This window comes from Haemaphysalis longicornis, unplaced genomic scaffold, assembly GCF_048455015.1.
Source record: "Haemaphysalis longicornis isolate Haplotype H1 unplaced genomic scaffold, Haemaphysalis longicornis Haplotype H1 scaffold_9, whole genome shotgun sequence".
In the NCBI taxonomy this organism is placed as follows: domain Eukaryota; kingdom Metazoa; phylum Arthropoda; class Arachnida; order Ixodida; family Ixodidae; genus Haemaphysalis; species Haemaphysalis longicornis.
Genome location: NW_027526460.1, coordinates 129,919,049 through 129,944,833, shown reverse-complemented (window position 1 = coordinate 129,944,833; position 25,785 = coordinate 129,919,049). Strand labels below are relative to the sequence as shown.

At 46.0% G+C, this 25,785-nt stretch overlaps 1 protein-coding gene across 1 annotated transcript in view; it reads right to left on the bottom strand.

The window, feature by feature from the left end:
• Mitf (transcription factor Mitf) overlaps nt 1–25,785 on the bottom strand; it is a 143,810-nt gene that overhangs the window by 96,074 nt on the left and 21,951 nt on the right. Inside the window, exons 2-3 of the mRNA XM_077685539.1 lie at nt 22,968–23,223; nt 18,997–19,203 (exon numbers count right to left, since the gene is read on the bottom strand). Of these exons, the coding sequence (XP_077541665.1) occupies nt 18,997–19,203; nt 22,968–23,223 (463 nt within the window). The remainder of the gene's footprint in view (nt 1–18,996; nt 19,204–22,967; nt 23,224–25,785) is intronic.

Below are 25,785 nucleotides of genomic sequence, written 5' to 3'. Positions count from 1 at the left end.
TGCTTGAAACGTAAATTTGCGCGGCGACGGCACTGCCGTTCTCGGGCGAGCGCCCGTTAGCGTTCGAGCCAGCACAGGAGAACCCCAGCTCCGCCGTTACAGCAGATTAGAGAGTGGAACTGGGTTTAATGTCTTTTAACTTTTTACCCGGGCCTGCCCACATCGTTCTTTTTGGCGATGCAAATAAAACTTACATTGACGTTATTAGACGTTTTCCATCGCGCCTACGTGCCGGACTTGCACCAACCTCACAACGGAATATCGCCCCTCAGAAACCTCCAACGCCGCCTTTGAAATCGTCTGCAGAAGTGCGCCGCCTTCATATATTTAGGCGCCAGCAACGCCCCCAGAGACGCAAGCGAATTGGCGCTTTCCGTAATTTCATACCCATGGCGGCCTTGACGTCGCGCTTGAGAGCTGTCTTTACAATTTTGCACACGGGGGCGCATTCTGTAGTAAAACCGGTCAAGTTAGTAGCGCGCAATCGAGACCGGCAACTCATCTTTTTCTATAACGAGCTAAAATGGATATCGAACATTTGCAACGGCTTGCGAGTTTTTCGCTCGTTTTCTTTTAGATGCGACGGCATCTCATTCACTCGCCTTGTCCCTCCATACGGCGTTGTCGTTGTCCGTCCACACCCCTCCCCCATTCTCCTCGCCGCGCGAGCTGCGCTCTCCGCCGCTCACCCCCTCTCCTCTCCGATAGCGAACACTCTCTCGCGAGGGGCATTGGATTGGATTCGATTCGATTGGATTGAATTTGGATTAAAGTGGATTGTGTTGCGTCATAGCCGCGCCACGTTGCGTCATAGCCGCGGCAGGGGGTTCACGGCACGTTTCACGCGATGGGAGAATCAACCTAACGGAAACAACAACGGAACCCTTTATGCGTCGCATCTACACAGGGGTTCCCGCGAGGGGAGGTGGGAGTAATTTTCTGATTTTACACGTTTATTTTCAAGCTTCCCTAGTGGTGCCACCGTAATCGAGTCTTTTTATCACTGCCTCCACTGATTGGCGGTATTTAATCGTCTTTCTCGCGCGACCCGGGCTGAACAAGAGGAATGATTACATTCGAGAGACGTTGCAAAGGAAATAAGGCGCAATGAAAAGCTTAGAGCCGGATTCTGCCGATTTTTTCCTTCCCGGCTTGGCAATGGAACCCGCCGCGGACGTTCACTGGCTATGCTGCGGAGCCCAAGGACGCGGGCTCGATCCTGGAAGAGGCGGCCTTCTTTCTGGTGGAGGCGCAAAACGAAACCACCCGCGTGGCGAGATTTCGGCCCACGTCAAAATTACCAGGTACACTAAATTAATCCGGAGCCCTCAACTTTGGCGCGCCTCCTACACGGTCCATGACTTCCGCGCGATACAATCTCCCTCCATTTTTCTTTAATTTGTGTTTCGTCGGTCAATCAAAAAGGATTTGCAAGCTTTTCTGAAACAAGAGAGAGAGAGAGAGAGAGAGAGAGAGAGAGAGAGAGAGATAAAGAAACTTTATTTAGCCTTATCTTATCAGCAAAGTCCGCTGCCGACATGCGCTTTGTATTTCTATCAGTCAGCAGACACGAGAGGTGATAACATTATCAGTACAAGGAAAGGCACGTCCCCAAGCCGATAGTATATATATATATATATATATATATATATATATATATATATATATATATATATATATCAATCAGGGTTCGTACAGGCTTCAAATGCAAAAATTCAAGGGTTTTCAGGGACTTTCAAGGACCAGAAAACACATTTTCAAGGTCCCCATTTAATGTTTTATCTGGGATTACAGTCGAATCCACTTATAACGATACCGCTTATAACGATATATCGGATATAACGATGGACAACGATTGCACCGTCCAATTTTGTATGCTTTCTATGGTAAAATAACCCGCTTATTACGATGCTCCCGAACCCCGATATCGGATATAGCGATTGAATCCGCTTACCGCGCGCGCCGAAAATGCGAGCTGCCGCCGGCGCTGGCGCCGGCACTCGGCGCCGACAGCACGCGACGCGCCTTGCATCCCGTCCACCCCTCAGAAAACGAGTCGACTGCGCCAAGCGAGAGGAGGAGCAGCTTTTCTTCCCGACTCCCCTCCCGGAGCCGCTGCTTTGGCCTCGTCCGCGTGTCCGGCCGAACCAACGTTCGGCTGGTTCGGCCAGTTCGGCTCGCAATGCTCGCAACTCGGAAGTTTCCCTTGCCTTTTCTGCGCGCTGAACTGAGTGCTTTTTTTTCTCCGCATCTGCCTCCGTTCAACGTTTCACCAGTTTCACTGCGGAGTCGGACTGAACGTTCGGATGTCATGGCCGATTCGCCTGCGGCGCTGCGGCGAGCATCTAATTGCCTGGAGCAATTAGACGCTCTCGAAAAAGATGTGCGTCAGCTTCGCGTGAAGCAGTCAAAGCTGACTGACTATGGCTTTTCTGCAAACGAGTAGTTGCACTACCTCACTTGCATGCTAATAAAATGTTTTGATCTCTCTTGTGGCTTTTTTTTCTCGACCCGCTTATAACGATTATCGGTTATAACGATGGGATTTTCTTGGCACTTGGATATCGTTATAAGTGGACTAGACTGTATTTATAACTTTTCCAACACAATGCAAAAGTTTTTTATTGCACAATACATAAGCACATTAGTGCACATTTAGATAGGTGCTAACGGGTTCGTATATGCTCCCCCAGCTTTATTTTTTTATTTCATGGCTGGTATTTAGAGGTTTTTCTTTGTGTTTTGCTGAGGCTGTTTGATTTCTAAACTTAGTTAATGTTGCCTGCATGTCCTGCTTTGTCAGCAAGAGTATCAGCTGCAATTAAATCGAGCAGGTGTTGCTGCAAGGCAGGATGAACTATGTACACGTCCACCATTTGCACGTAAAAGCAAACGTAGATGGAGCGTATGAGTATAGTGAACTAGAATATAGTATGAGGCACAGCAAACATGCAATGAGCAAGCGTCCACAGACTAGATGGAAGATGCAAGATAGAGAACAGAAGCTGGCTTTCACTGGATTGTGTCGTGATATGGATTGGATTGACAAGTGCCTGCTCCCAATGTTGCCTTGTAATAACGAAAATCCACCAAACTTCTAATTTCACGCAATACACTGAAACTTGATTGTTACAATGTTTCTCCACATTTGTTAACACCTAAAATCCATGACAAACACTTTGAATTCTTGTGACAAAACAGGGCCATTGATTCTCTCAGGAAAAATCAAGGGTTTTCAAGGACCATTTAAAAATTCCAGGACTTTCCAGGCCTTGAAATTGACACTTCTGAATTCAAGGGTTTTCAAGGTTTTCAAGGACCTGTGCGAACCCTGATATATATATATATATATATATATATATATACGGTCGAAGAATAAAAGTTCCCAGTGTTCCAGAAGGAATATCAAAAAGTAGAGTCCGATTCACGTCCAACAACAACAAAAAACAAAAATGTTTACTAACGTTTCGACTAAAGGACCAGTCTTCACCGATGAAGACCTCGGAAAGCAAAGGGAAGAATGTAGTAGGTCATTGAAACAGATAAAGAATTTGGAAAGACAGAAAGAAAGTGCTTTGCTTTCCGAGGTTTTCTTGACTGCAAACCCTTATTTCTGTCTTAATTCAACGAGCCCCTCATTTCCCATTCTGATTCGCTACGTGCATAGCGAGGGCCTCTGTTCTGGCAGCCTTGGTGCCATAGGGAGCTTAAGAGGGTTCAACGCTGGTCGACCACTCTCGACATGTCGTAGACACTCGAGTCACGGCCCGGGGGTTAAAAAAAGGTCCCCTTCACACCGAGTAGTCCGAGTGGCGCTGGCTACTACCCCCAAGCGCAGGAAACTAAAACAACTTAATATAAATACCCCAGAAAGTAGAGGGGAAAATAGCCCCGCCGGTACTGTAGCAGTCATCGCACCAGACGCGTATTCTGGAAGTCGTGGGTTCGGATCCCACCCGGCTGGCATTTTTTCTCCATTATCCTTTGTCTTTCCAAATTCCTTATCTGTTTCAATGACATACCACATCCTCCCCTTTGCTTCCCGACGTTTTCTTGACTGCCAACCCTTATTTCCGTCTTAGTTCAACGAGCCCCTCATTTCCCATTCTGATTAACTATATATATATATATATATATATATATATATATATATATATATATATATATATATATATATATATATGGGAGAGGGAGAGAAAGAGAGAGAGAGACAGACAGACAGACAGACACAGACAGAGATGGACTAGAGTGGGAGGACGTGAACACGAAAACAATTGGCTGCACTGTGCTTTCTCATCATGAAAGTCATTCTCTGTGTTAGACAATTCAGGATATTTGGAGGTGTTTCTTTCCCGAAGTCTAGGTGTGTGTTAATAACGGTTGATTTCCCCCGGAGTTCAAGATACCAAATGGAGGACTGCAGTTTCCATGGCCGAAGACCTTCAATTACAAAGTCGTAAAGCGTCGAAAAAATGTGCCGAATAGCGGAGCTTCTGCGCGAGTTCTCATAGGTTAGAAAGGAATGCAGCAGACTTTGGTTGTTCAAGCTGTGACCATTCACGACCAATGAAAACAGTTTTCTTTCTTCTAAATTTCTAAAATTTGAAACTATTTTTTTATTATTATTTCGAATTCGACCAATGATAAAAATGGTAGCTGTGGGCAGATGATGCCGCACAGCGGTGTACACTGTGAAAGTGTGATGGCATCACTTTAAAGATTTCACTGAAATGTTGGATTTTGACATTGGCAGTGCCAGTCTCGAATATCACCAAGGATGGACAAACCAGATCACCAGCGTCAACTCTTGCAACAAAGCTGGATTTGCTGAAATGCTTGCGCAGTGCGTGTGCGCCTCCACAATCACGGCACAATTCACGATTTTCCCATTGGCAACATTCGGCGTAAACAAACAAAAAAAAGCACAAAAAAACAAAAAACGAGGAAGATTTAAAGGGAAGAAATACATCAGTTAGAGTGCTCATGAGTTGAAATGAGTGCTCGGTGGTGTGCTAAGACGTGCTTTGCATGTATAAGAATTGAACACAAGATTGACTGCCAGCATTGACTAGAGTCACCCCTCACCCCAGAAATTTGTGATGAGCTTATTCCGCTCAGTTCAATAGGTACTGAGAACTTTCGCTGACGAGCTTCAAAACATTTCCTTTTAACAAAACAAGGATAACACTTGATACGCCACATGTTTACCCACAGTGCAAGGCCAGGCCAGCACCGACAATGACGTAGTAGTGCTGACGCCATCGTAAAGCCGGAAGCAAGTGCAGCTGGTGCCTACGCTACTTGTGTTTCCAATCCCTTTTTTTTTCCTCATACAAAGCTTTCAAACAATACATTCCCGGAAGCCTAAACTTTCAAGGGTTCCACTAAGCACTCACTTTGAAGCCAGCCAATTTCCACGCAACAAGGCATTCGTGTTTAGCTGCCTGTTTGATCTGTTGAAAACAGCGCCAGATTGGAGAGCATGCAGTTGTGATTTTGTTTCCTGCTTCACAGCTGCGCGATGTATCGTACGCCAACTCCCTCCCGGAACCTTGCAGAGGACACAAGGTCTCATTTTGTAATCGGATATACGTCATGCTGCATTTAATGAGGTCTCCGGAAAATGCCCTTCATCACAGTTCCTGAAGGAACTGGATTAAGGTGTCCAGGCCGGCTAGTTAATACTTCACGACAGGATTTTAGTTAAAAGGGCCATGAAGACAAAATACAAGTATGGTTCCTTAAAAAGAGTGCTTTGTCCCGATAACAATGCTACCACTTTTATTGCAAACTTCAAACAAATATTAAAAAATATTAAAGCCCTTCTGCGCAACATGAAAGCTCACAGAAGTGCAGGAAAAGTGATTTGCCCTAATGGGCTGTAGCGTCGTTATCTGCTCACTGCTACCACCCAAAGCAATTCAAATTTCCCGCCTTCGCAGCGCTCGCGTGCCCCCTGCCTGAAACTGTGCCAGCAGGAGTTCTGTTCTGTTTGTGCTTGCTTTTCCTTTTACACATGCCAGCGTTGCCCTTCCACCTTTTTTAAAGACTATAGTCTTTCTTGGGCTACTTAAACCCAGAAATTTTGGTCTGTCTGTATGTCTGTCCGTCTGTCTGTCTGTCTGTGATTCGATTCAGCCACCCGGCCAAAGCAAAAAAAAGCCTGCGCAATAGTCTTATATAGTCACAGCTAAATCTACCTGTCTTTGTCCGGTGTAATGTTCATACTTGTCAACATTGTTGAAGAAGAACAAGACATTACGCAAATATGAGACAACAAATCAATACAGAAATGATATTTGCAGTGTTCTTTTATAAAAATTCAAACATGCCTGACTTTTGCGAAATTAAATACTTCATCAACTGCAGAAAAAGAATTCACTCCACCGTCGCCTGCTGTCGCCCGCGTCACTATAGCTTCTGGCGCCATTTTAAGAAATCAACCGGCAACAGTTACGCAAGGTTCCACTAGATAGGTTCCATGTTCTGCTTGCAACGCACGTGGAGTAGGGAAACGCGGTTCTATAAACGTTGAAGTAGGGTGCCTCGATTAACGCGCGTCTTCGTCGTACGGCAGCGTTCGCATCGAGACACCCGGTTTGGAGCAGTGGAATGCGGGACATTTAAAATGATTTAAGCAAACATTTCGCGTCTTTACCTTGGGAGGAGCGCGACGCAAGAGGAACAACATGAGAGGTGAGCGGTAAGGCGAAGGGAGGCATTTACTTCGCAAAAGCCGATAAAGACTATCGTCTTTTGACGTCATTTGCAATGAAAAGAGCAGATACGCGGCCAATTTTTTTTGCTTACTATCGTACAAACCAACCCAACAAGCGTTTTGAACCAAATGAATGCGGGCGCTGCCGGTTAGTTACGCATATGTTGTGTCAAATGTACCAGCAGTATTTTTTGTGCTAAACAACGGGGATGTGTATGGAGAGCGCCAGTGGTTCACAAGTTTCGAACGGTTAAGACTATTTAAACCACTTGGTTTTCAAAGCCTCTCCGGGACGCCCTACGACGGAACGCCGGGCTCTACTTGGGTCCGTTATCTCGCAGCACCACCTGATTTCGGCAGTCGTTTGACATCGACCGTTACAGCGAGCTACGACGACAAGGCGAGCCCCTAAAGTGACCTGTACTTAACATGACGCCGTGGTAACTCCCGTGCCACTTTCTGGTGATTTCTCTATAAAATCATGCCATCTTGTTTGTGCAATTAGTGGCCACCAACCTAAGCAACTCTAAGGAAACGTGGCTGGGTGCTCTAGTGGGTCCTCTAGCTCCATTTCATCGCATCAGTTGAACACACTGATGTTTTAAGTGATGGCCCATATCACGTCACTCCTGCCCGTATTACGTTACTGCAACACAAAATTCGATTAGAACATTCTTTATATTTCTTGCCCTTTTTGGTTGTTGAAAAACGCCTTTCCTGGCCGGAATGGGGGTTAGTTACCAAGGGCCAGTTCTTTAAAGTTGAAAAAGGTGGTATTCTGTTTTCATCATCATCATCATAATCATCATCAGCCTATCTACGCCCACTGCAGGGCAAAGGCCTCTCCCATTAATCTCCAATTACCCTGGTCCTGTGCCAACTGCGACCAATTTATCCCCGCAAACTTCCTGATCTCATCTGCCCACCTAACTTTCTGCCGCCCTCTGCCACGCTTGCCTTCTCTAGGGATCCACTCTGTTACCCTTAATGACGAACGGTTATCTTGCCTTCGCATTACATGCCCTGCCCACGTCCATTTCTTCTTCTTAATTTCTACTAACATGTCCTTAACACGCGTTTGTTCCCTGATCCACTCTGCTCTCTTCTTGTCCCTTAATGTTACACTTGTCCCTTAATGTTTTCATTCTGTTTTCATGGCCCCTATAAGTGCCAAGCACAACTAGAGAAAAGAATAAAGACGAAAACGAGGCACACTATCGACTGATAGTGCGCCTATTACTCCCGTTGTTCTTTCCTCGAATAGTGCTTGAATCCTACCTTCCCAAAGGAAGCTCTCTCTCTGAATGCAGCCACATTAACCACGATTCCTCAACAGTAATATAACTGAATAGCACACAAAACCCTACCCTTGTACTTGCCATGGGTGCCAACGAAGAGATGCGAAAATGAAATGCGAGCATTGCGGAGGAGTAGAAGAGTAGGGAGCTTTGTGTCCAAGAGCACCGATGTCTATTTTTAAAGGGACAGACAACCGATTTTTGTCGCGTATATGTTCTCTAGCTCATACGAAAGCCAACGTTTTATATAGCCGGGTAACCACAAGCAATTTTTAAACAAACTGGCGGAAATAATTTTAATTTGGCAGCGAACTTCCTGGAATCGGAAGGGTGGCGGTTCGTAGTGTCGAAACTTGACACTACAATATGTGTCCCTGTCACGTGACCTGCAAACCTAGCAGCTACTGTAACTGCTGAAACGTTTATTTACGTATTGAAAACCTTTTAACACAAGTATTTTTACAAGTTTAAATAGTATATGTATTTCTAAACATTACTTTAAAAATTCTAAAGACACGCCGCCCGCCGCTGCTGGGTTGCTCTCAGTGTGGCTAACTGAGCCACCATGCCCAGAATCAACGGCAGCGTTCAGTAAACAGACCCAGCGAAGGAGCTTTGACGATTCTGTCTGAGTCAGGGGCGTTTGTTCTGCCAATATATTTGATTTCAGTCTCCAAATACGCCAACCTACGGCAGCTTAAAAAAAAAAAAAAACATCGCGCCCGGGGAGAATTGAACTTCTCGCCTCCACAACGTGAAGCCAGATTCTACCTATCGTCTATCCCAACAGATGGCGCATGCGTGCAAAATAGACCGTTGCATTAAAAAAGCACATAAAGGAACAGGAAAGCCTGCGATCCAAACTTTTTTAGCTGGGAACAAGTTTTTAAATATCGTTTTTTATTTCGCATACAGACAAAAGTATGTTGCCGAGCTACTCTATGTCATCGTTGCCAGCATTCGTTTTGAGAGGGACACATACGTCTCGTAGATCAAAAAATTCGATTTAAAAAGTTCTAGGGCGTTATCAGCAAAACCGTTTCTCGTCAAGGTGCTTTAAGTGATGCCCTTTCATTTGGGATAGAGAATATATACTCGACAAAAATCGGTTGTCTGTCCCTTTAAGGTACATATAAAGGTGACAACGCAATTTCAGTTTAAAGAAACTTTTCTTTTATTTTGGTCGATATACATGCTAATTCCTCTGAGTAATGTGCGCTCCTTTCTCGCTCTTCTTGTATACCGTGTTTTCGCATGTATAACTCGCACCTGCATATAATCTGCACCCCCACTTTCAGCCCGCTGGAAAAGAAAAAAAAAAATCCTCGCGTAGTGCCCGCACATTTGATACAGGAAAGACTCTGCACTAAAGCTACTGCTCAAGCAACACATCACATACTATGTAGACAGAAAGAGAGTATATTAGGAAGTAGAGTATACTGACTGCAAGGCGAAAGTCACAATTGACTCATAAAATTCAGTTGTTAGAGTGCGCTCGTCCTTGTTTTTTCTTCCCTGTCGTTGTATGTATTGCGCGATCGCTGCCATTCAAGGTTTAGTCAGTGTTACTGCATAGGAGCTTCACGGCACAACGTCCATTGCCCTGACGCTGCACTAAAGGAGAAGTCCCGCGTATTATCCGCACCCCTACTTTGCCACTAAAATTTTCGCATTTTTGGTGCGGGTTATACACGCAAAAATACGGTACTTCTTAACAGAAAATACACTCACGCCGTGCATCTGTGGGCCTGGGCAGTACAGTTGGGACACACAATAAACGAAAGAAAGTACTCAAAACAACTGGAAAACTGGACAATTATTTTACTACGACTGGGAAATAACCACAGCAAAATAAGTTTGATATGCTTGTACAGAAGCATATTATCAGGTCTATGCTACCCCTGCAGTCTGTCGAGGAAAACACATTTCAGCGGTTTGCTATGAGTAGTGTTATAAGAGCCCTGTTTCCTTAGAACACTTAGGTTATCATTTGGCCACGCAAGAATGACGGTGAGTGCTAGAAGTTGTTATGAATACGCTGTAGAGTTACTTAGATGCCTCATAGGATGTGCATGCATTTCCGTACATTGTGCGACCTACACAAAATATATGGTGGCGAGTTTCGAGAGATGTTAATTCATCTTTTGCCTGAATGCCCATTTTAGAGACTTTGGATGCTTTCTTGAAACGCTTCAGCCACATTCAAGAGAAAAGAAAGTCCTTTTAAGTAGGTGCTTAGATTGCCAGCAAATTCATCAATGTGGCAAATTCTGCTTACGACCACGTCTCCATTATAACGAGGTCCCGACAGATTTGCAATGTCGAGAAGCGTGGCTCAAAAACATTTCTCGTCAGGGACACTGCAAAAGAATGAAGTGGGAACCATGTGATCGATCTTTGGTGTGCTCCCTGATTTTACAGAAGATGATTACAGGAAGAACGTCAAGTTGAGGCTACTGCTTCTGTCCGCAGTACCGACCATGTTAACCAACTATCCACAGTACATGCTAAATGAAAATGGGCAAGCAAAAAGGTAACGACCACGAATAAGTCGCTCCGATTATCGAGGGGTGGGTGAGACAGGCCGTGAATGTGGAGGCTTAGAAGGAAGCTTTGTCGCAAGAGAATCCCATGTGCTATCCGACTGTGATGTAGAGCAAGCGTTCGCTGCCGAAGCCTCGGCATCGTGCAAAAGCGATGGGTTCGCTGAACAGGTGTTCCAAGCAACGGTGGATTGCGTTCTCGCCACCAATGAAGCAAAAAACGGAGAAACAGAGCACCGGTTAAGACCGAAAATTGCTCGTCAGAAGGCCGCTTTGCAGAAACTGCAAAGCAAGTATGACAATTGCAGAGAGCTGCCCCGAAAAAACGAAGCCAATGAGCCTGTTCAAGCCTTCCTACACGTATTAGAGGCAGCTGAAGAGGATGATAAAACTGCATTGTTCATTGCAAACCAAGTCAGCAATCAAGTCAGCGGTGCCTCCCAAAGCATAAGCCTGCATAAGTTCAGCGCATGCAAATGCTGTTTTTTTTTATTCATGAAACCATAAGCAAGGAATACACACAAGTCTCTGTCCCGAAATATTCTGTTTATGTGAAAGTTGTCTCTATTTCCCCTAGAAAACGCAAATGTTAACAGCTCTTGGTGTTGTTTTATTAATGTGCGTGCTAATCAACCCAGCCTGTTTTATGATTTGACGGCATTTTCCATATTCAAAATGCATCGGTGGCGTGTATATCGACGAGCAAACGGTAACCAGAATAAAACATGCTGTTCACAAAGTTATAACAGCTATAGAGAACGAAAAGGATTTTTATTTAGCAGTCGGGACATAACTGTAAGCATGCATGCAACGTAAACGCATTGCGTAAATAGTAGCTAACTCATTGGCAGCTTGTGGCAAAACTCATTGGCAGATTGTGGCAAATCTTACTTTTGTGCAGCGAGAGAATGGTTGCACCTTTTATAGAACTTGTCATCAGGTGTGCTGCAGGAATGACGGTCTCTTTCACGTGCTGCTCCGGAGGTGTAAAGGATGCGCTTTGTGTCTATGGTTCCAACTGCAGGCAAACGGTGCTGCCTGGTGCTTCAAATTGAGGGGCCGTGGCAAAGCACCCAAAAATGGAAGCAAGCCACTTAATAAGGTAACCTTACGTACCACTACAATATTTCATTTCTAAGATGCTTTGTTCAAACAGACTTAAGGTGAATAAACATAAACATTTGGCTCTTCGCAGGTCTTGAAATTGACGCTGCTTTCACTCGTGCACTTCCGAAGTCATCGTATCTTCATCAGCTGCCGTGCACATGCCGCACATCAAGCAAGGCATTCACCAGCAGCTTTAGGTGCAGTCATCTTCACAACGTCCCAACGGTCAACTTAAACCTGTTTTCAGACTCATCAAGCTGACCAATGTCTGCTGAGGTGCCAACCTCAGGTCTTGGAACACAGCTTCCAACGTTGCGCAGCAAGCATTGGAGCTTTCCCTGTTTTATATAGCACGCCTTATATGTCCTTCTCGATAACAAAGAGCAACTAAAGACGCACCAGAAAAGCACAACCAGCCCCAAATCGGAGGCACCGAACTCCACTTTCAGAGCAGCTACCTGGGGTCCGATTTCCGCAATTAGGGTACCGTAATTACCCGATTCTAACACGCACCCTGTTTTCCTGGCAAAAAAAAAACAAACAAATAAACTTGCACTTCCGATAGTAACGTGCACGTAACTTTGTGAGCAAGAAAAACGAATGCGAGATAAACGGGTGATTTATTTCTCGAAGTAATCTCACCCATCTCCCTCCTCGTGGCTCTCCGCTGACCACAACATCTCGGCCTTGGTGCCGTCAAGCGCGTTCGCGATGCCACACTTCATAACGAACGTTCAACCATGATCGATAGGATCGTGGCCCATGCCTCACACGCCCATCCTGCGAACTTCTCCAGAGGCGCACGCTTCAGCCGACCACTCGTTTTGAATGCGTGAGAGCCGCTGCTGCCATTGCTGTTATCAAGTGCGCAAGTGGAACGATTTGACGATTTGTGTGAACACCGATAGAAAAGCCTGGGCGCCTATGCTTCCTGCGTCCGAAAAATTGTTGCTAAAAGCTTTGAGATACATCTTGAGATGGCGATGGGCGAGACGAAATTTCTGTTGTTTCGGCAGTTTCGGTTTTGTATCCGATTCTAACGCGCATGCGATTTTTCGACCTATTTTTCCTGAAAAAAGGTGCGCGTTAGAATCGGGTAATTACGGTACTTCTCCCTGCATTATTTGCAAATCTGTTTATGTTTGTGAAGTGTATAAAAGTCGGCAGCAATGACAAAAGCTTTGTCTTTTGTTCTTTTGCTAAAAATGAAGTCTTGCAGGACAGCCGCTATGGCTAGTTTTGCCAGCACTTCTCAGGGCAAACAGGCTCATTAAGATGAAAGTGAAAGTCCCATGTGAACCTATCATCCTAGAAAGCGATCTCTTCAGTTTCCAGGTATTCCCGAGTTCTTTAGGATTAGAAAAGAGAAAGCAAAACTGGCATCGTGCTCGCACCAACATTTCAAGGACTTCATGTGATACGAGAGCTTGAAACTTTGACAGCTTGCTCAAGCAGGCTTTGAAAGCCAAGCAGTTTATATAGTCATAAGCGTTCGAAACTTGCGAAACACTGGCGCTTGTAATAAATCTCCCAGTTGTTTAGCACAAAGAAAACTAGGTACATTTGAGGCAAAACATACATAATTAACCAGCAGCGCCCGCATTCATTTAGTTAGGAACGATCGTTGGGCGGGTTTTTACGGTAGTATGCGAAAAAAAGTGGCAGTGCAACGCCGGCATGTGTGGAAGGAAAAGCAAGCACAAAAAGAACAGAACTACCGCTGGTGCAGTTTCAGGCAACACTGCGAAGGCGGAACATTTGAAATGCATTGGGTGGTAGCAGTGAGCAGATAACGGCGCTACAGCCCATTATGGCGAATCACTGCTTTGCACTTCCGTCAGCTTTCACATCGAGTGGAATGGCTTTAATTTTTTCTCTTATCATCCCATTGTTCCCTATTTTTTATTACTGCTTTTTTTGGTTTTGGTGCTGTTTCTACTTCCTGTCGCATGAGGAACCCGACGTCGATTTGAGTCGATTGTGGGGTTTAACGCGCCGACACTACACAGGTGATGAGGTGCACCGTAGTGGAGGGCTCTGGATTATTTTTGACCACCTGGGGATCTTTAACGTGCGCCGAAATCTTGAACACACCGGCAATTTCACTTTTTGCCTCGATCAAAAAAGCGACCACCGCGGCCGGGAATCGAACCCGCATTCTTGGGCTCAGCAGCGCAACGCGTTAGCCACTGAGCCACTGCGGCGGTAACCCGACACCAGTTTACCGTGAAACTAAGGTGAATATGGTGACCCAGCGGTAGTGGTGTTTCCAAGAAGCATGCCCGATACTGGTTACTACCACACTCTGCAATACAGCCATTTTGAGGGCCTTCCAAAGGCCTTCAATTCCACTGTCTATCAAATGCGACATGGTCTATGTATACAAGGTGTCCCAGCTATCATGCACCAGGATTTAAAAAAACAGCAATGGTGTAACTCGAAGAGCACCTAGTGCATAATGTTTGCAGTACTGTGAAGAAGCGGACTGTATTTTTTTCGTTAATGAGACTTAACTAATTAATTGTAATCAATTATTTAACTCGAGAATTACTGTGCTAATCACTGAAGTGTCAATGAGGCATTTGTAGGTACCCACGAGGGGCATCTAACTGTGGTATTTTCAGCGACGAACTAACTCCGTACTCATTTACTCTGACTGATAAAGAAAACCCGCGAAATATAAAAAATACCACGTGGCGGCGGTTCTGCGCGCATTGTAAAGCAGCGTCCCCAAATAAGCTGATTGAAAGCAACTGCTTTGCGTGTTACCTGCCCGAAGACACAGTGCATCACCTTGATAATGGCATGCATGGAAGGAGCAGCAACAGCAAGATTCGCGGGGCGCGTGTGCAGATAAGGCACAAACTCGGTCGCGATTTCTTCTTTCTTTCTTTTGTTTATTTCATTCTGGCTAACTCAGAGGCAGCCTGCTTGAGGGCGTTGCTTTACGATGCGCGGGGAGGCGCCGTCACGTGATATTTTTCATATTTCGCAGGTTTTATTTATCAGACAGAATAAATGAGTACGCAATTAGTTCCGTCGCTGAAAATACCGCAGTTAGATGCCCCTCGTTGGTACCTACAAGTGCCTCATTGACACTTTATTGATTAGGACAGTACTTCTCGAGTTAGATAATTAATTACAATAAATTCATTAAGTCTCATTAACGAAAAAAATACTGTCCGCTTCTCCCCAGTACTGCAAACATTATGCACTAGGTTTTCTTCGAGTTACACCCTTACTCTTTTTTTAAATCTTGGTGCATGATAGCTGGGACACCCTGTATATGGCCCATTTACGAGTAGTCAAGCGTCAATTGAAGGCTCCCCTGTAGCGCAGGGAGCGAAAACCCCAAACAACGTCCCACAACACTCCGCGAGTTAAAAAACTACGGGGCACATAAGCGATTCTTCCAACATCACTGAGTGAACTGGCACATTCGGCCAAGCTTTGCTGTGTCGCCTGACAATGTGCGACGCGAGCAATTGAACTGGAACGACGAAGAATCCACAGCGCCGACAATGGCACCACTCTTATCATACGGTGCATTCCTATGCGTCAGGTTCAAACTATGCACCTGAGGCCGCTTATGCCATCTAGTAAGCTGCCTGCAAGAAAGTACGCAATCACATGCACAGCCTCAAAGGCATTCATCAAGGCCAGCTTGCCCCCTCTACTGAATTGCCCTCGCATATGCACAGCCTCACAGGCATTCATCACTGTTGCCAGCTGCAACAGTGGCAACGTGACAAATGTCAGTCAGCGCTGTGTGTGTGTCTTCTACTCTGCGTCCTGTTAGTTCACGCTGTTTCTCACATTTTCCGGTCATTCCTAAACAGCACTTTGACAGACCTCCACGTGCTGGCATTATGCGACCCGGAGACTCGACGAGTGACGTCTGCCACGGAAGACTTTACTTTCGAAAGCACATGCAAAATAACACTCGAAAAAGAGCTGGCTGCGCGGCAAACAAGACAGCTGCCCGTCAGAAAAGGCATCCCTGATCGAAATTAAATTTGTGCGCAAAAAATGGGAAAACAAAAAAGCATGCACCAGAAGGAAGAAAAGAAGGTCGCCAGCGGAAAAGAACCATTTGTTACCATCACGGAAAAGGGCACGAGCCTCACAGGTGTTGCTATTTCAACGCTAAATGACGAAAACGGGACAGGGCAAGACAAGCCATTTGCAAGTGATGCGTCAGGAGGGGAAAACCGCTTTGATAAACAATGCTGAGATGTCAGAGGAAGATTCCAAAGAGTCCACGGTGTATCGCGTCATTCTTTGTGCAATAGACGAAAAGTGCGTCAACAAGGTTTCTATAAACGTCGAAGGGCAGCCAACTTCTGCGCTCTTGGAGACAGGCACGGCCGTCACCTTGATGTTGGAAAGAATGTACAATGATTGCTTCACGCGGGAGACATGCAAGCCAACGAAGGCAGCTCTACGAACCTACTCTGGAGGAGGTTTTAAATTAGAGGGGTCGGTTGTCGTCAACATATAAAATAACAGGCGCAAGGAGGCACTTTCTCGTTTCATGGTTGAAGACCAAGGCAAGGCTTTGCCAACACTGCTAGTATGTGATTGGTCAGACAAGCTGTAGCTCGATTGGAAATGGGAAAACCAGAAGCAGCATTGCAGAGGCCAGTCAAGTGGGTGTCCAATGGAAAATTTTTTGAAATGTTTAGGGGCACCCCAAAATTGCCCTTGAACCAAGGGCAAGCTAATGTAATGCAAGACCAGGCTCATTCCATTTGCCAATAAGAACCCTTTCGGTGAAAAACTAAAGGAAAATGGAAGCTAACGGCACCGTGAGAAGAGTACCAAGAAGTGGGCGGGCGACACCTATCGTAGCTGCACCCAAAGCTGGAGGGAGGGAGGTTCAGAACTTGTGGCGATTACAACACGATCATATACGAAGTTTTGAAGATTGATTATAACTCACCGCTCCTTCCAGAGGATTTGTATCTCATGCTCGCAGATGGAGAAGTCTTTCGCGTGCCAGACCTTTACTCGGCATATCAGCAATTACTCCTCCGTGCAAAATAAAAACCGTTGCTGACGATTAGCACACACCTAGGCATGTATGAGTTCCAACGACTTCCTTTTGGAACAGCCAGCGTGCCCGCAATATGTCCGGGCCACGATGAATAAGGTAGTCCAAGGTATTTCCAACTTCCAAGGTCTCCACAAAAGAAATATGCGCGGCAGACAATCAAGCAAAAGCAATTCAGAACGCTTGCCAGCCAACAAATGTCACCGACCTCAGAGCCTACTTTAAGTCCTCAACTTCTATGTGAAGCTTTTAGGGGAACTTGGCAGCCACGGTAGTGCCCCTGTATGAGTGTGGGCAGGTTAGAGAATGCAAAGAGGCATTCAAAACAACGATAAAACTGATTGTCCAGAGCCAAGCGCTGCCATTTTACGACGCTACCAAACCCATTGGACTTGGCCGCAACTCGTGTTTACGGTATCGGAGTCATAATTTGCCACGAAACGAAAGACGGAAGTGTGTTTCCAATTGTGTTTGCACCGCACACCCGTGCAAGCAGCAAGCATAACTATGCGCAAGGGGAAATGGAAGCAGTAGCTGTTATGTTTGCGTCACGGTGGTTTTTAAACATAGCGATCAGCTCACCGAGAGATAGTGAAAGCATTTCACTTCAAAAAAAAACAGTCCTGTCAGCCAGGCCTCAATCAGTTTGGAGAACTTCGCACACGTAACTTTCGTTTTCCTGTATTTGATTGCAACTAATGTGCAAAAAAGTGCACTCTGGGTGAATTGTCGTTTTTCACTCATCTACATACATGTCTTTCTGGCATAATAAATTTTCAGCCCGACACAGCGTGGCCTTTGTCCCCCTTTTTCTACGTACATCGTCTCAGGGCTGTTTGAACGGAAAGGTAACTGACAACACGCCCCAGTCAACATGCCACTCAGAAAAGTTCACGCGGCATTATGGAATCAAACATACGAGAGCCCTACCCAACCACATTGCGGCCAACAGAGCGGCAGAAAGGTTTATCAGGACTATCAATACCAAAACGGCACTCCACAAGTGAGCTTTGAGCAAGCAACAACGCAGCGATGTGAAGCAGACAGTACAAGAACACATATAGCACAAACCGAGAAAATTAGTGGAAATAAATGTTTCAAACAACCAATTTTTTGTTATCCTACCAGAACCAGTCTAATTCAGGATATCATCAGCCACCTGTCTTCTATTTCGTCACGGTCGTATCCCGCAAGCTCATCACTTATGACGTAGGTGAACTGGGCCCAGCACTCAGGACCAAGACCATTGTTGGTCCCAGGTGAACACGTGGGGAAAGGAATGGAAGAACGAGTGGGATGTTAGACTGGCTTCCGCCTACGCCAATTAAAGGCAGGAGCCTGGAACTTGTCCAAGCAATGCCACCCCCGTCAACTCCAGTGCAGTCAAGGCAGTCCTGAGAGGAGTCTTCACCAGGGCTCAACCAACAACACCCACCCGCTAAAACAAAAAGGCTATCCATGGAAAGCATATCCCCTGACGCGCCGTGGCTGAGAGCACATCTCCAGACTCCCTTCATCCAACAACAGAGTTGTTCATCACCTAAAATGCCACTTCGGCGAAGCAGTCATAACAGCAAACCCCCCAGCAGGTACTCACCCGAGTGCCACGGGAAGATGGCCGAGGAGTCCAGCTTCAAGACCTGTGTTTCCATTAAGGAAGGAATAGCACGGCACCGAAGACCGGCACATGATGGTGATGAACTTCCTCTCTTGGTGCAGGAGCTACACTTCCGGTCACGGCAGCGATTACAAGCCGATTGAAGAATAAACATTCATTATTACTGTGACCTCTCCACCACAGTGTGTGCATGTTTTTGCTTTGATGGAGATAGCTCTGAGGAATATTACTCCCTCAAGGAGATGTCAGTCAGACTGTTTTGGTTTCAGTCTGCGGTTGCATGCCCGGACAGCAACAGGTAGCGAGCTACCGCCCGTAATCATCCATCAACTCAGTAGGTGGCTCCAGCCATGGTTTGGCTGGAAGTGGCCCCCATCGCACTGCCCAACAGCGCAATCTGGTGCAGCTGGTGGTGAACTGAAACGCACCGGCAATCCTCCCTGCAGAGTATTTCAGTCCCACCACAGCCAGCACATTTTTGTTCACAGTTCATACACCGACGCAAAGCCTGAAACAATCACATGCCACAGCACGCAGCCATGGCGTGATAGACCGCTGGGGCCAAGGTTGGCCGCATGCAAGTCGACGCCTTCCCCCCTTTCCCGATTTGAGGTGGTGATGTGCCAAGCTGCGCACGTAAGAGATAAAAGACGACTGACCTCGGAGTTGCTGGTCGCCGCTGAGCCGCTGCGGGGCAGCGAAGCGGGGCTGTCGGGGCTGAAGGCGTCCCCACCGGGAACGGAGGAGGCCACGTGCTGCAGCTGGGGCCTGGCCAAGAGCTGGCTGCCGCTCAGGTACTGCTTCACCTGCCGGCGCTTGCTCTGCTCCACGTGGTAGCGGGTGGGGTTCTCCAGGCGGGACTGCACCTGTGAGTTCACCACAATAAGGCAGGCACGGAGAGCTTAAAAACCCAGTGGCTCCCAAGAAAGGTCAAAGAAGAGGCCACCAGGGAAGCCTCCCCAATTCTCTGTCTGCTCACAAACCATTCGCAAAATGGAGATACGAGCTGGTTGGCAGGTATCTATAGTTGAAACGCACTAGCGAACTAAGACAAGGACAGGAAAGAACACGACACTCAAGGACGTAGTCAGAGGGGGGGTTTGGGGGGTTTGAATCGCTTCTGAAATTTTTTTTCAGGAGTGCGTAAGCCAAGACTCCACGTTCCTTTCGGTTAAAATACTCCTTCCCGATAACCGATTACCCCCCTCTGAACATATTTTTCTGGCTATGGCCCTGACGACACTGGTGTCACTCCTCTTTCCTGTCCTTGTCTTAGTTTGCTCTTGAGTTTCAATGACACTAAAGCTTTCCAGCATTGCAAAAACGCGGCACATGCACTCTTGCATTCTCTGCAGAGTGTGCATTAAGTTCGTTTTTTTTGCACAACACCGATGCAGAGTGAAAAGCTCACAGTGAGAGAATGGGATGTGTACTGCATTGGTGGGAGGGCAAGCTGAGCCGAAAGCAAATTTCTCTGACAACATGTTGAGTCAACATGCCCACTTGTATCTCCCATGGCGTCCTCATCTCTTCTGCAATACTGGTCCCCTCCTTCGAGCTTGACAACCACCGAACAGCTGCATGTCTGTCCATCTATGAGATTGTTAAGGGGAAGGGTACAGCCCGTTTTTACAGGGTCAAAAAAAAATAATAATCAGGCTCTTAAGCTTACATACACACTTTAAAATTGAAACCCTGGTGTACTATTGTGTCGGGTACCTTTTACATACCTGCCAGTTGACACAGCAACCATGCAATTTCCCTGCCCTTAATACATCTTACTCCACCACCATCCCACCTTAATAATCAGTGGTATCAACTACCAATCAATCATTAATTGACTTGTCATTACCTGTATTCATAGTTAATTAATTATTCATAAGTTGAAATGGACCATGCCAACTCTTGTTCCCTTTCGGCAATGGGGAGAGTTAGCGCAGTGGTTAGCGCTTGGCTCCTGCTCTAAAGACCCTGGTTCACATCTTACATGAACCCAAATGTGTTTTAAGTGTAGAACACCTTAGGGGATCGCCTTGTTTAGCGCGAAGAAAACTGTAGATACATTTGAAGCAAAAATATATAATTAACCGGCAGCCCCTGCATTCATTGAGTTGGGAACGCTCGTTGGGTTGGTTTCTACAATAATAAGAAGAAAAAAGTGGCAGTGCAAGAAAAAAATGCCGCCTCCCAAACTGCGTAGTAGGGTGCTGGCACGTGTGGAATGAAAAGCAAGCACAAAAAGAACAGAACTCCCGCTGGCGCAGTTTCAGGCAGGGCGCGTGCAAGCAATGCAAAGGCGGGAAATTTGAAATGCGTTGGGTGGTACCAGTGAGCAGATAACGGCGCCACAGCCCATTATGGCAAATCACTGCTCTGCACTCCCGACAGTTTTCACGTTGAGTGGAACGGCTGTAATTTTTTAATTTTCTCTTTACAACAGCAGCCACTTTATTTACCATTCATGTTGACGTTAGGGTGCGATGGTGTCTTTTGCATTGGATGAGACATATTGCCATGTGCATTGTAAATGAGGACACGCTTAATAAGGTTGGGGCTATGCAGCGAAGACGGTGACAAAGGAGAACGCTTGTCGTGATACAAGTCATCGTCATCACATCGCATGCGCTGCTGGCTGGAACTCACTGCTCGAGCGCTTTTTGTGCCAGCCCTTCTTCATGGCCGCTCAGTTTTTCAGGCCCTCATTACAGCCTAAGGCTACCCAGAACGCGTATTTGCTGTACGGTACAAAACAAGGCTTTCGCTTTGATAAAGCATTGCACAATAGCCTGAATACAGCTGTAGAGCTGCTCCAGAGCGCAGTTAATTGTGCTGCTGTAACAATAACATATTGATACATATGTGCCATATGAAATACCCCTACATGGACTAAATTCTGAACGCCGCCTTCAGAGGAACTGGAAATATTTCATTCAAAGGACCCTGAAGCACATCTTCAACATGATAAATAGGTTCACACGTTCACAAGATTGCACAGCCAAGGCCAGTTGAGCTGAATATCGCTTTGTTTACAAACAGAAACGAGCTGACAATCGTGCTTCGCAGTCTACCAACCGGGTTCTACCATACCCTACACTTTCACTGCAGCAGGGCGGCAGATAACAGTAGCACCCATGTTCCCAAGCAGAAAATGGACTTGAACGTTGCGCTCTCTTCAGGAAATGCTATGGTCAAGCAACACCGACAAGCATCTTGCGTTTTACGAGTATTTCTGCTTTAGGAAACAGTTACCTAAACCTAAATGTATAAGGTTTATTTTTTCAACATAGTCGCCTACTGTGTATTTACAGTTCCGTACACTGCCCTTTTGTTTGTTGCTAGAGAAGAGCATGTTGTCGTTTTTCAGAGTCAACAACCTTGACGTCGCTAAATGCACTGTGAAAGGACAAGGAAGAAAACAAGAACAGTGAACAGGCACAGCGCTATTTTATTGTTCTCGGTCTTTCATACTGCACTTAAAGGGGACATGAAGACAAAATGCAAGTTTGTTCAATTTGAAAGAATTAGCCTTTGTCAGTTCCATTCCAGCCAAGATGGACGCTTTGTCAACCGAAATTTTTTTTGAAATTTCGCACTGCAGCGAGATGATATGGGCAGAAGTGACAATATTATAGGGACCAGCAGTAAAAGCAGTTATCACTGTGTTAACCGCATGTCACCATTCAAGCGATACAATAAAACATAACTAGAGGCCCCACTGCAACCGCCCAGTCACGTTCCGTGGCAGTGGCTTTGGTCGGCAGTTGCTAGCTGCACAAACAAGATTCTGTGATGTCATTGAGAAATCGCCAGAAAGTGGCTGGGGAGTGGCCACTTCTACATCTATTTTTCTCAGTTTCTTAATTTTTTATTAGTTTGCGATAAAATCAGCATCATTATTACAAAGACAAAGCAGTCTTCTTAATGGACCCAACCTGTATGCTGTCTTCATTCTGCACTTAAAGGGGGACATGGCTCTCAAAGCAACTTCTTTTAATTTTTAAGTGAACTCCGTGAAACTTCCAAGTCTTGCTACTTTTCTTCCACTGATTTCAAATATGGCACCATTTTTTTGAGTAAATCAATTAGTTGCCAAGATAATTAGAGACAATTAGCCACTTTTGGAGGAACAATAGGCAAAACAATGTTAGCCATAAAACTGCAATCATTATATTTCCAACACTATGATCCCTGGTGAGTGCAATAAGAGAATTGTTTTTTCGATGCACCACTTGGAACTAATTTTACAGCTCATTAAGCTTTGGTGTTTGAAATGAGAATTCGAAATGGTCCCTTGCCACTGGTGCCACCAAAGTTTAATGAGCTGTTACTTTAGTTCCAAGCGGTGCATACCATCGGGAAACATAAAGGTTACAGCTTTATGGCTAACACTGTTTTGTCTATTGTTCCTCTAAGCATGGCTAATTATCTCTAATTATCTCGGGAACTAATGAACTGACTCCAAAAATAATGCCATATTCGAAATCAGTAGGGAAAAAAGCAGCAAGACTGACAAGTTTCACAGCGTTTATGTACTTAGAAAATAAAATAAGTTGCTTTAAGAGCCAAGCGGTAGTGTCGCATCGACGCGAGCGCCCCTCCCTACCCTCCCTTCACCCTGCTCTGCACCCACCTGGAGCACCTGGGTGGGCAGTTGGATGTTGTCGGGGATGGTGTCGGGGATGCCCGGGACGCAGATGGCCGACGAGGGCTGCGGGGGCGTCCCCAGGATCTCGCGCAGACGCCGCTCCTCCTGCTCCGCCTGGTGCCGCTGCAGCTGCTGCTTCAGGTTGGTGCGGCTCACCGGGGTGCGGGCGGGCAGGCTCCCACCCCCCATTGCGACACCACTGCCGCCGCCATTGCCGACAATGCCACCCTGGTTCCCACCACTGCAGAAAGAGCACACCCAGCCACACCTCGATCAAAAAAGTGCCCCGTTTTCCAGGAGCTCATCAACACATACAATTCCTTTAATTCACTCTTCGCAAGAATGAACGCCGGACCAGTATCCCACTAATCATTTGATTTGATTGTAAGTTTTAATGCGCCGACGCAACGCAGGCGATGAAGCGCGCCGCAGTGGAGGGCCCGGGATTAATTTTGACTACCCGGGGATTTTTAACGTGCACCGAAATCTCATGCACACGGGCGTTTTTGCTTTCCGCCTCCATCAGAAAAGCGGCCGCCGTGGCCGGGAATCGAACCCGCGTCCTCTCCCACTCATCCCAATAGATGCCACAGGGGAAGACAGATGCCTAAATTTCTTTCACAAACACTTACATCTTCAAACCACCATGATCAGCCCCAATCCGGACTATGTTTTTATAAGTGTCGAAAGGGGCGATTGCCATAACTGTTCCTGAAATATTTACCTACGACACGAAGGTTTTAAGCCACAAGAGAGTGCAAGCCATACGAACAGTTGAAGCTGTGAACAAGCGGAACGGACACAATCACCCTGGGTGGTTTCAAAGCGAGCCTGTGTGGTCAAGCTGTACGACTCCACCATCTCCAGTTGCAATAGGTGCTCCCGCACCCCCTTCTGACAAACCCATCCCGTCATTGACGACACAAATTGCTTTCAAAGGAAATGAAAGAAGTTCTCTCACTAGAAATGAGCAAGCCGGTTACGTAATCTGCCTCACTGTAGCTGCACAAGAAGGAAACTTCATTGGAGCAAATGATGAAAAAAATACATGCAAAATTTACCAGGGAACCAACAGGAGTAGGCTGCTGAAAATTGTAAGCCATGTGAAGTTCAGATTACAGAAGCTCTCATTTTTTCACCCAACCAACTGTAATTTGTAATAAATTTGGCAAACTTGAGTGTAAGTTTCAGTTCAAAAACTTAATGCAGCCAGAGTGAAAACCACAAGGTGCTAGAGATGCCCCCAGTGCTTGTATTAAAAAGGTCTGCTCGAAAGTATATATGCAAAGTGAAGTAAAGGGGGGGAAAAACAGATTATGTGCTTTTCCGTTTGTTCCTCCTCCCTCCCTTTTTTTTTGTTTCAGCGTGCTGTATTCTGCTTCCACAGGAAATACTTAAAGCAAAAGGGCATCGTAACTCGGACACACACAAAAAGGAGATGAACAAAAAGGCGAAGTTTTATCCACCCCAGCACTTTCAGATTGGGACCTGGCAGGACACAATGCCTACTACACTACAAAAAAAAGGGGGGGGGAGGGAAAAGGGGGAGAGATCAAGAGTGGGATCCAAATTCCAGGACCCCAGAAGCTATTTGGCCATCCCTGGCCCTACTAAGCAGCGCAAGCTGCTGTGCAGGGTGCGAGCTGAACAGGGCTTTCTCCCAGGACTCTAATGAGGTTTGGTGGCTATTTCTGTCCCAAGTAATTCAGCAATTCCAGACTGTATGGAATAAATTGGCCTTCTGGTGACACTGCTTGGAGTTCTCATTATACTTTGCTGGGAACATAAGTGATAGTCTGGACTTATGTAACTAAGTGTTCGTCTGTATTTTTCTAAGATTTCTCACTTCTTCAGCAGTTAGGCTGGGGTGTGGCGGAGGCATTGATCTTCGGTGAAGCCTATAGGATGTTAATTTGTCTGTGCCTTGACAGTAAGCTGGGAGGGCTTACGAATGTTCCGGGTCTCTGCGGTCTATGGTAGTCCTCGCAAGAGAATCAGCCGTCTCGTTACCCTCTAGCCCCTGATGGGTGGGAGTCTAGACAAGTGTGTGGTTCTGTTTTAGAATTTTTGGAAGAAGTCTCTCAGCATTCCTTGGGACGATGCCGCAGATAAAGTTCCTTATGGCCCTAGTCGAGTCAGTGATAATTATTGAGTCCTTATTCTTGAATTCAGCCCATCTGATTGCTAGTATGACGGCCGCAGTTTCTGCTTCTTCAATATTTAGTTGTTTTGTAATGATAAAATCCAGCATCTTCCCATGTTCGTTGGTATAGCTATATGCATTGCCCTGCTTGTTTACTGCCGCATCAGTGTAGATTGAGTTTGGATTGCCCTGATATGTTTTTCGAATGTAGCGAGTTCTTGCCAATCTTCTGCCCTTATTGCGAGTGGGGTCCATTTTCTTGGGAATTGGAGCGGTCTTCATACAGTGTCTTTGAGCGGGTGTTAAATCGACCATCCTATTAATGAAAGCTACATGAACCTCCTGTCCAGATCTTCTGAGAATTTCTCTGCCTGTTCTGGTTTTGAGGAGGCGTTCTTTCTGGGCATCTAATAGCGTAGTCTTGATTTCTCTGAAGGTGTTGTGTACGCCGAGCTTCAGGAATTTTTCGTTGGATGTGTAAATTGGTAGGCCTAGAGTGGTCTTGTGAGCTGTTTTTATTATTGCATCGGCCCTTTCCTCTTGCTTGTGATCCATCCGGTGGAAGGGGAGGCTATACACAATGCGGCTCATTATGAGGGCTTGAACAAAGCGGAGGGTGTCCTCCTCTCTTATGCCCTTCCTAGCTCTTGTAATCCTTCT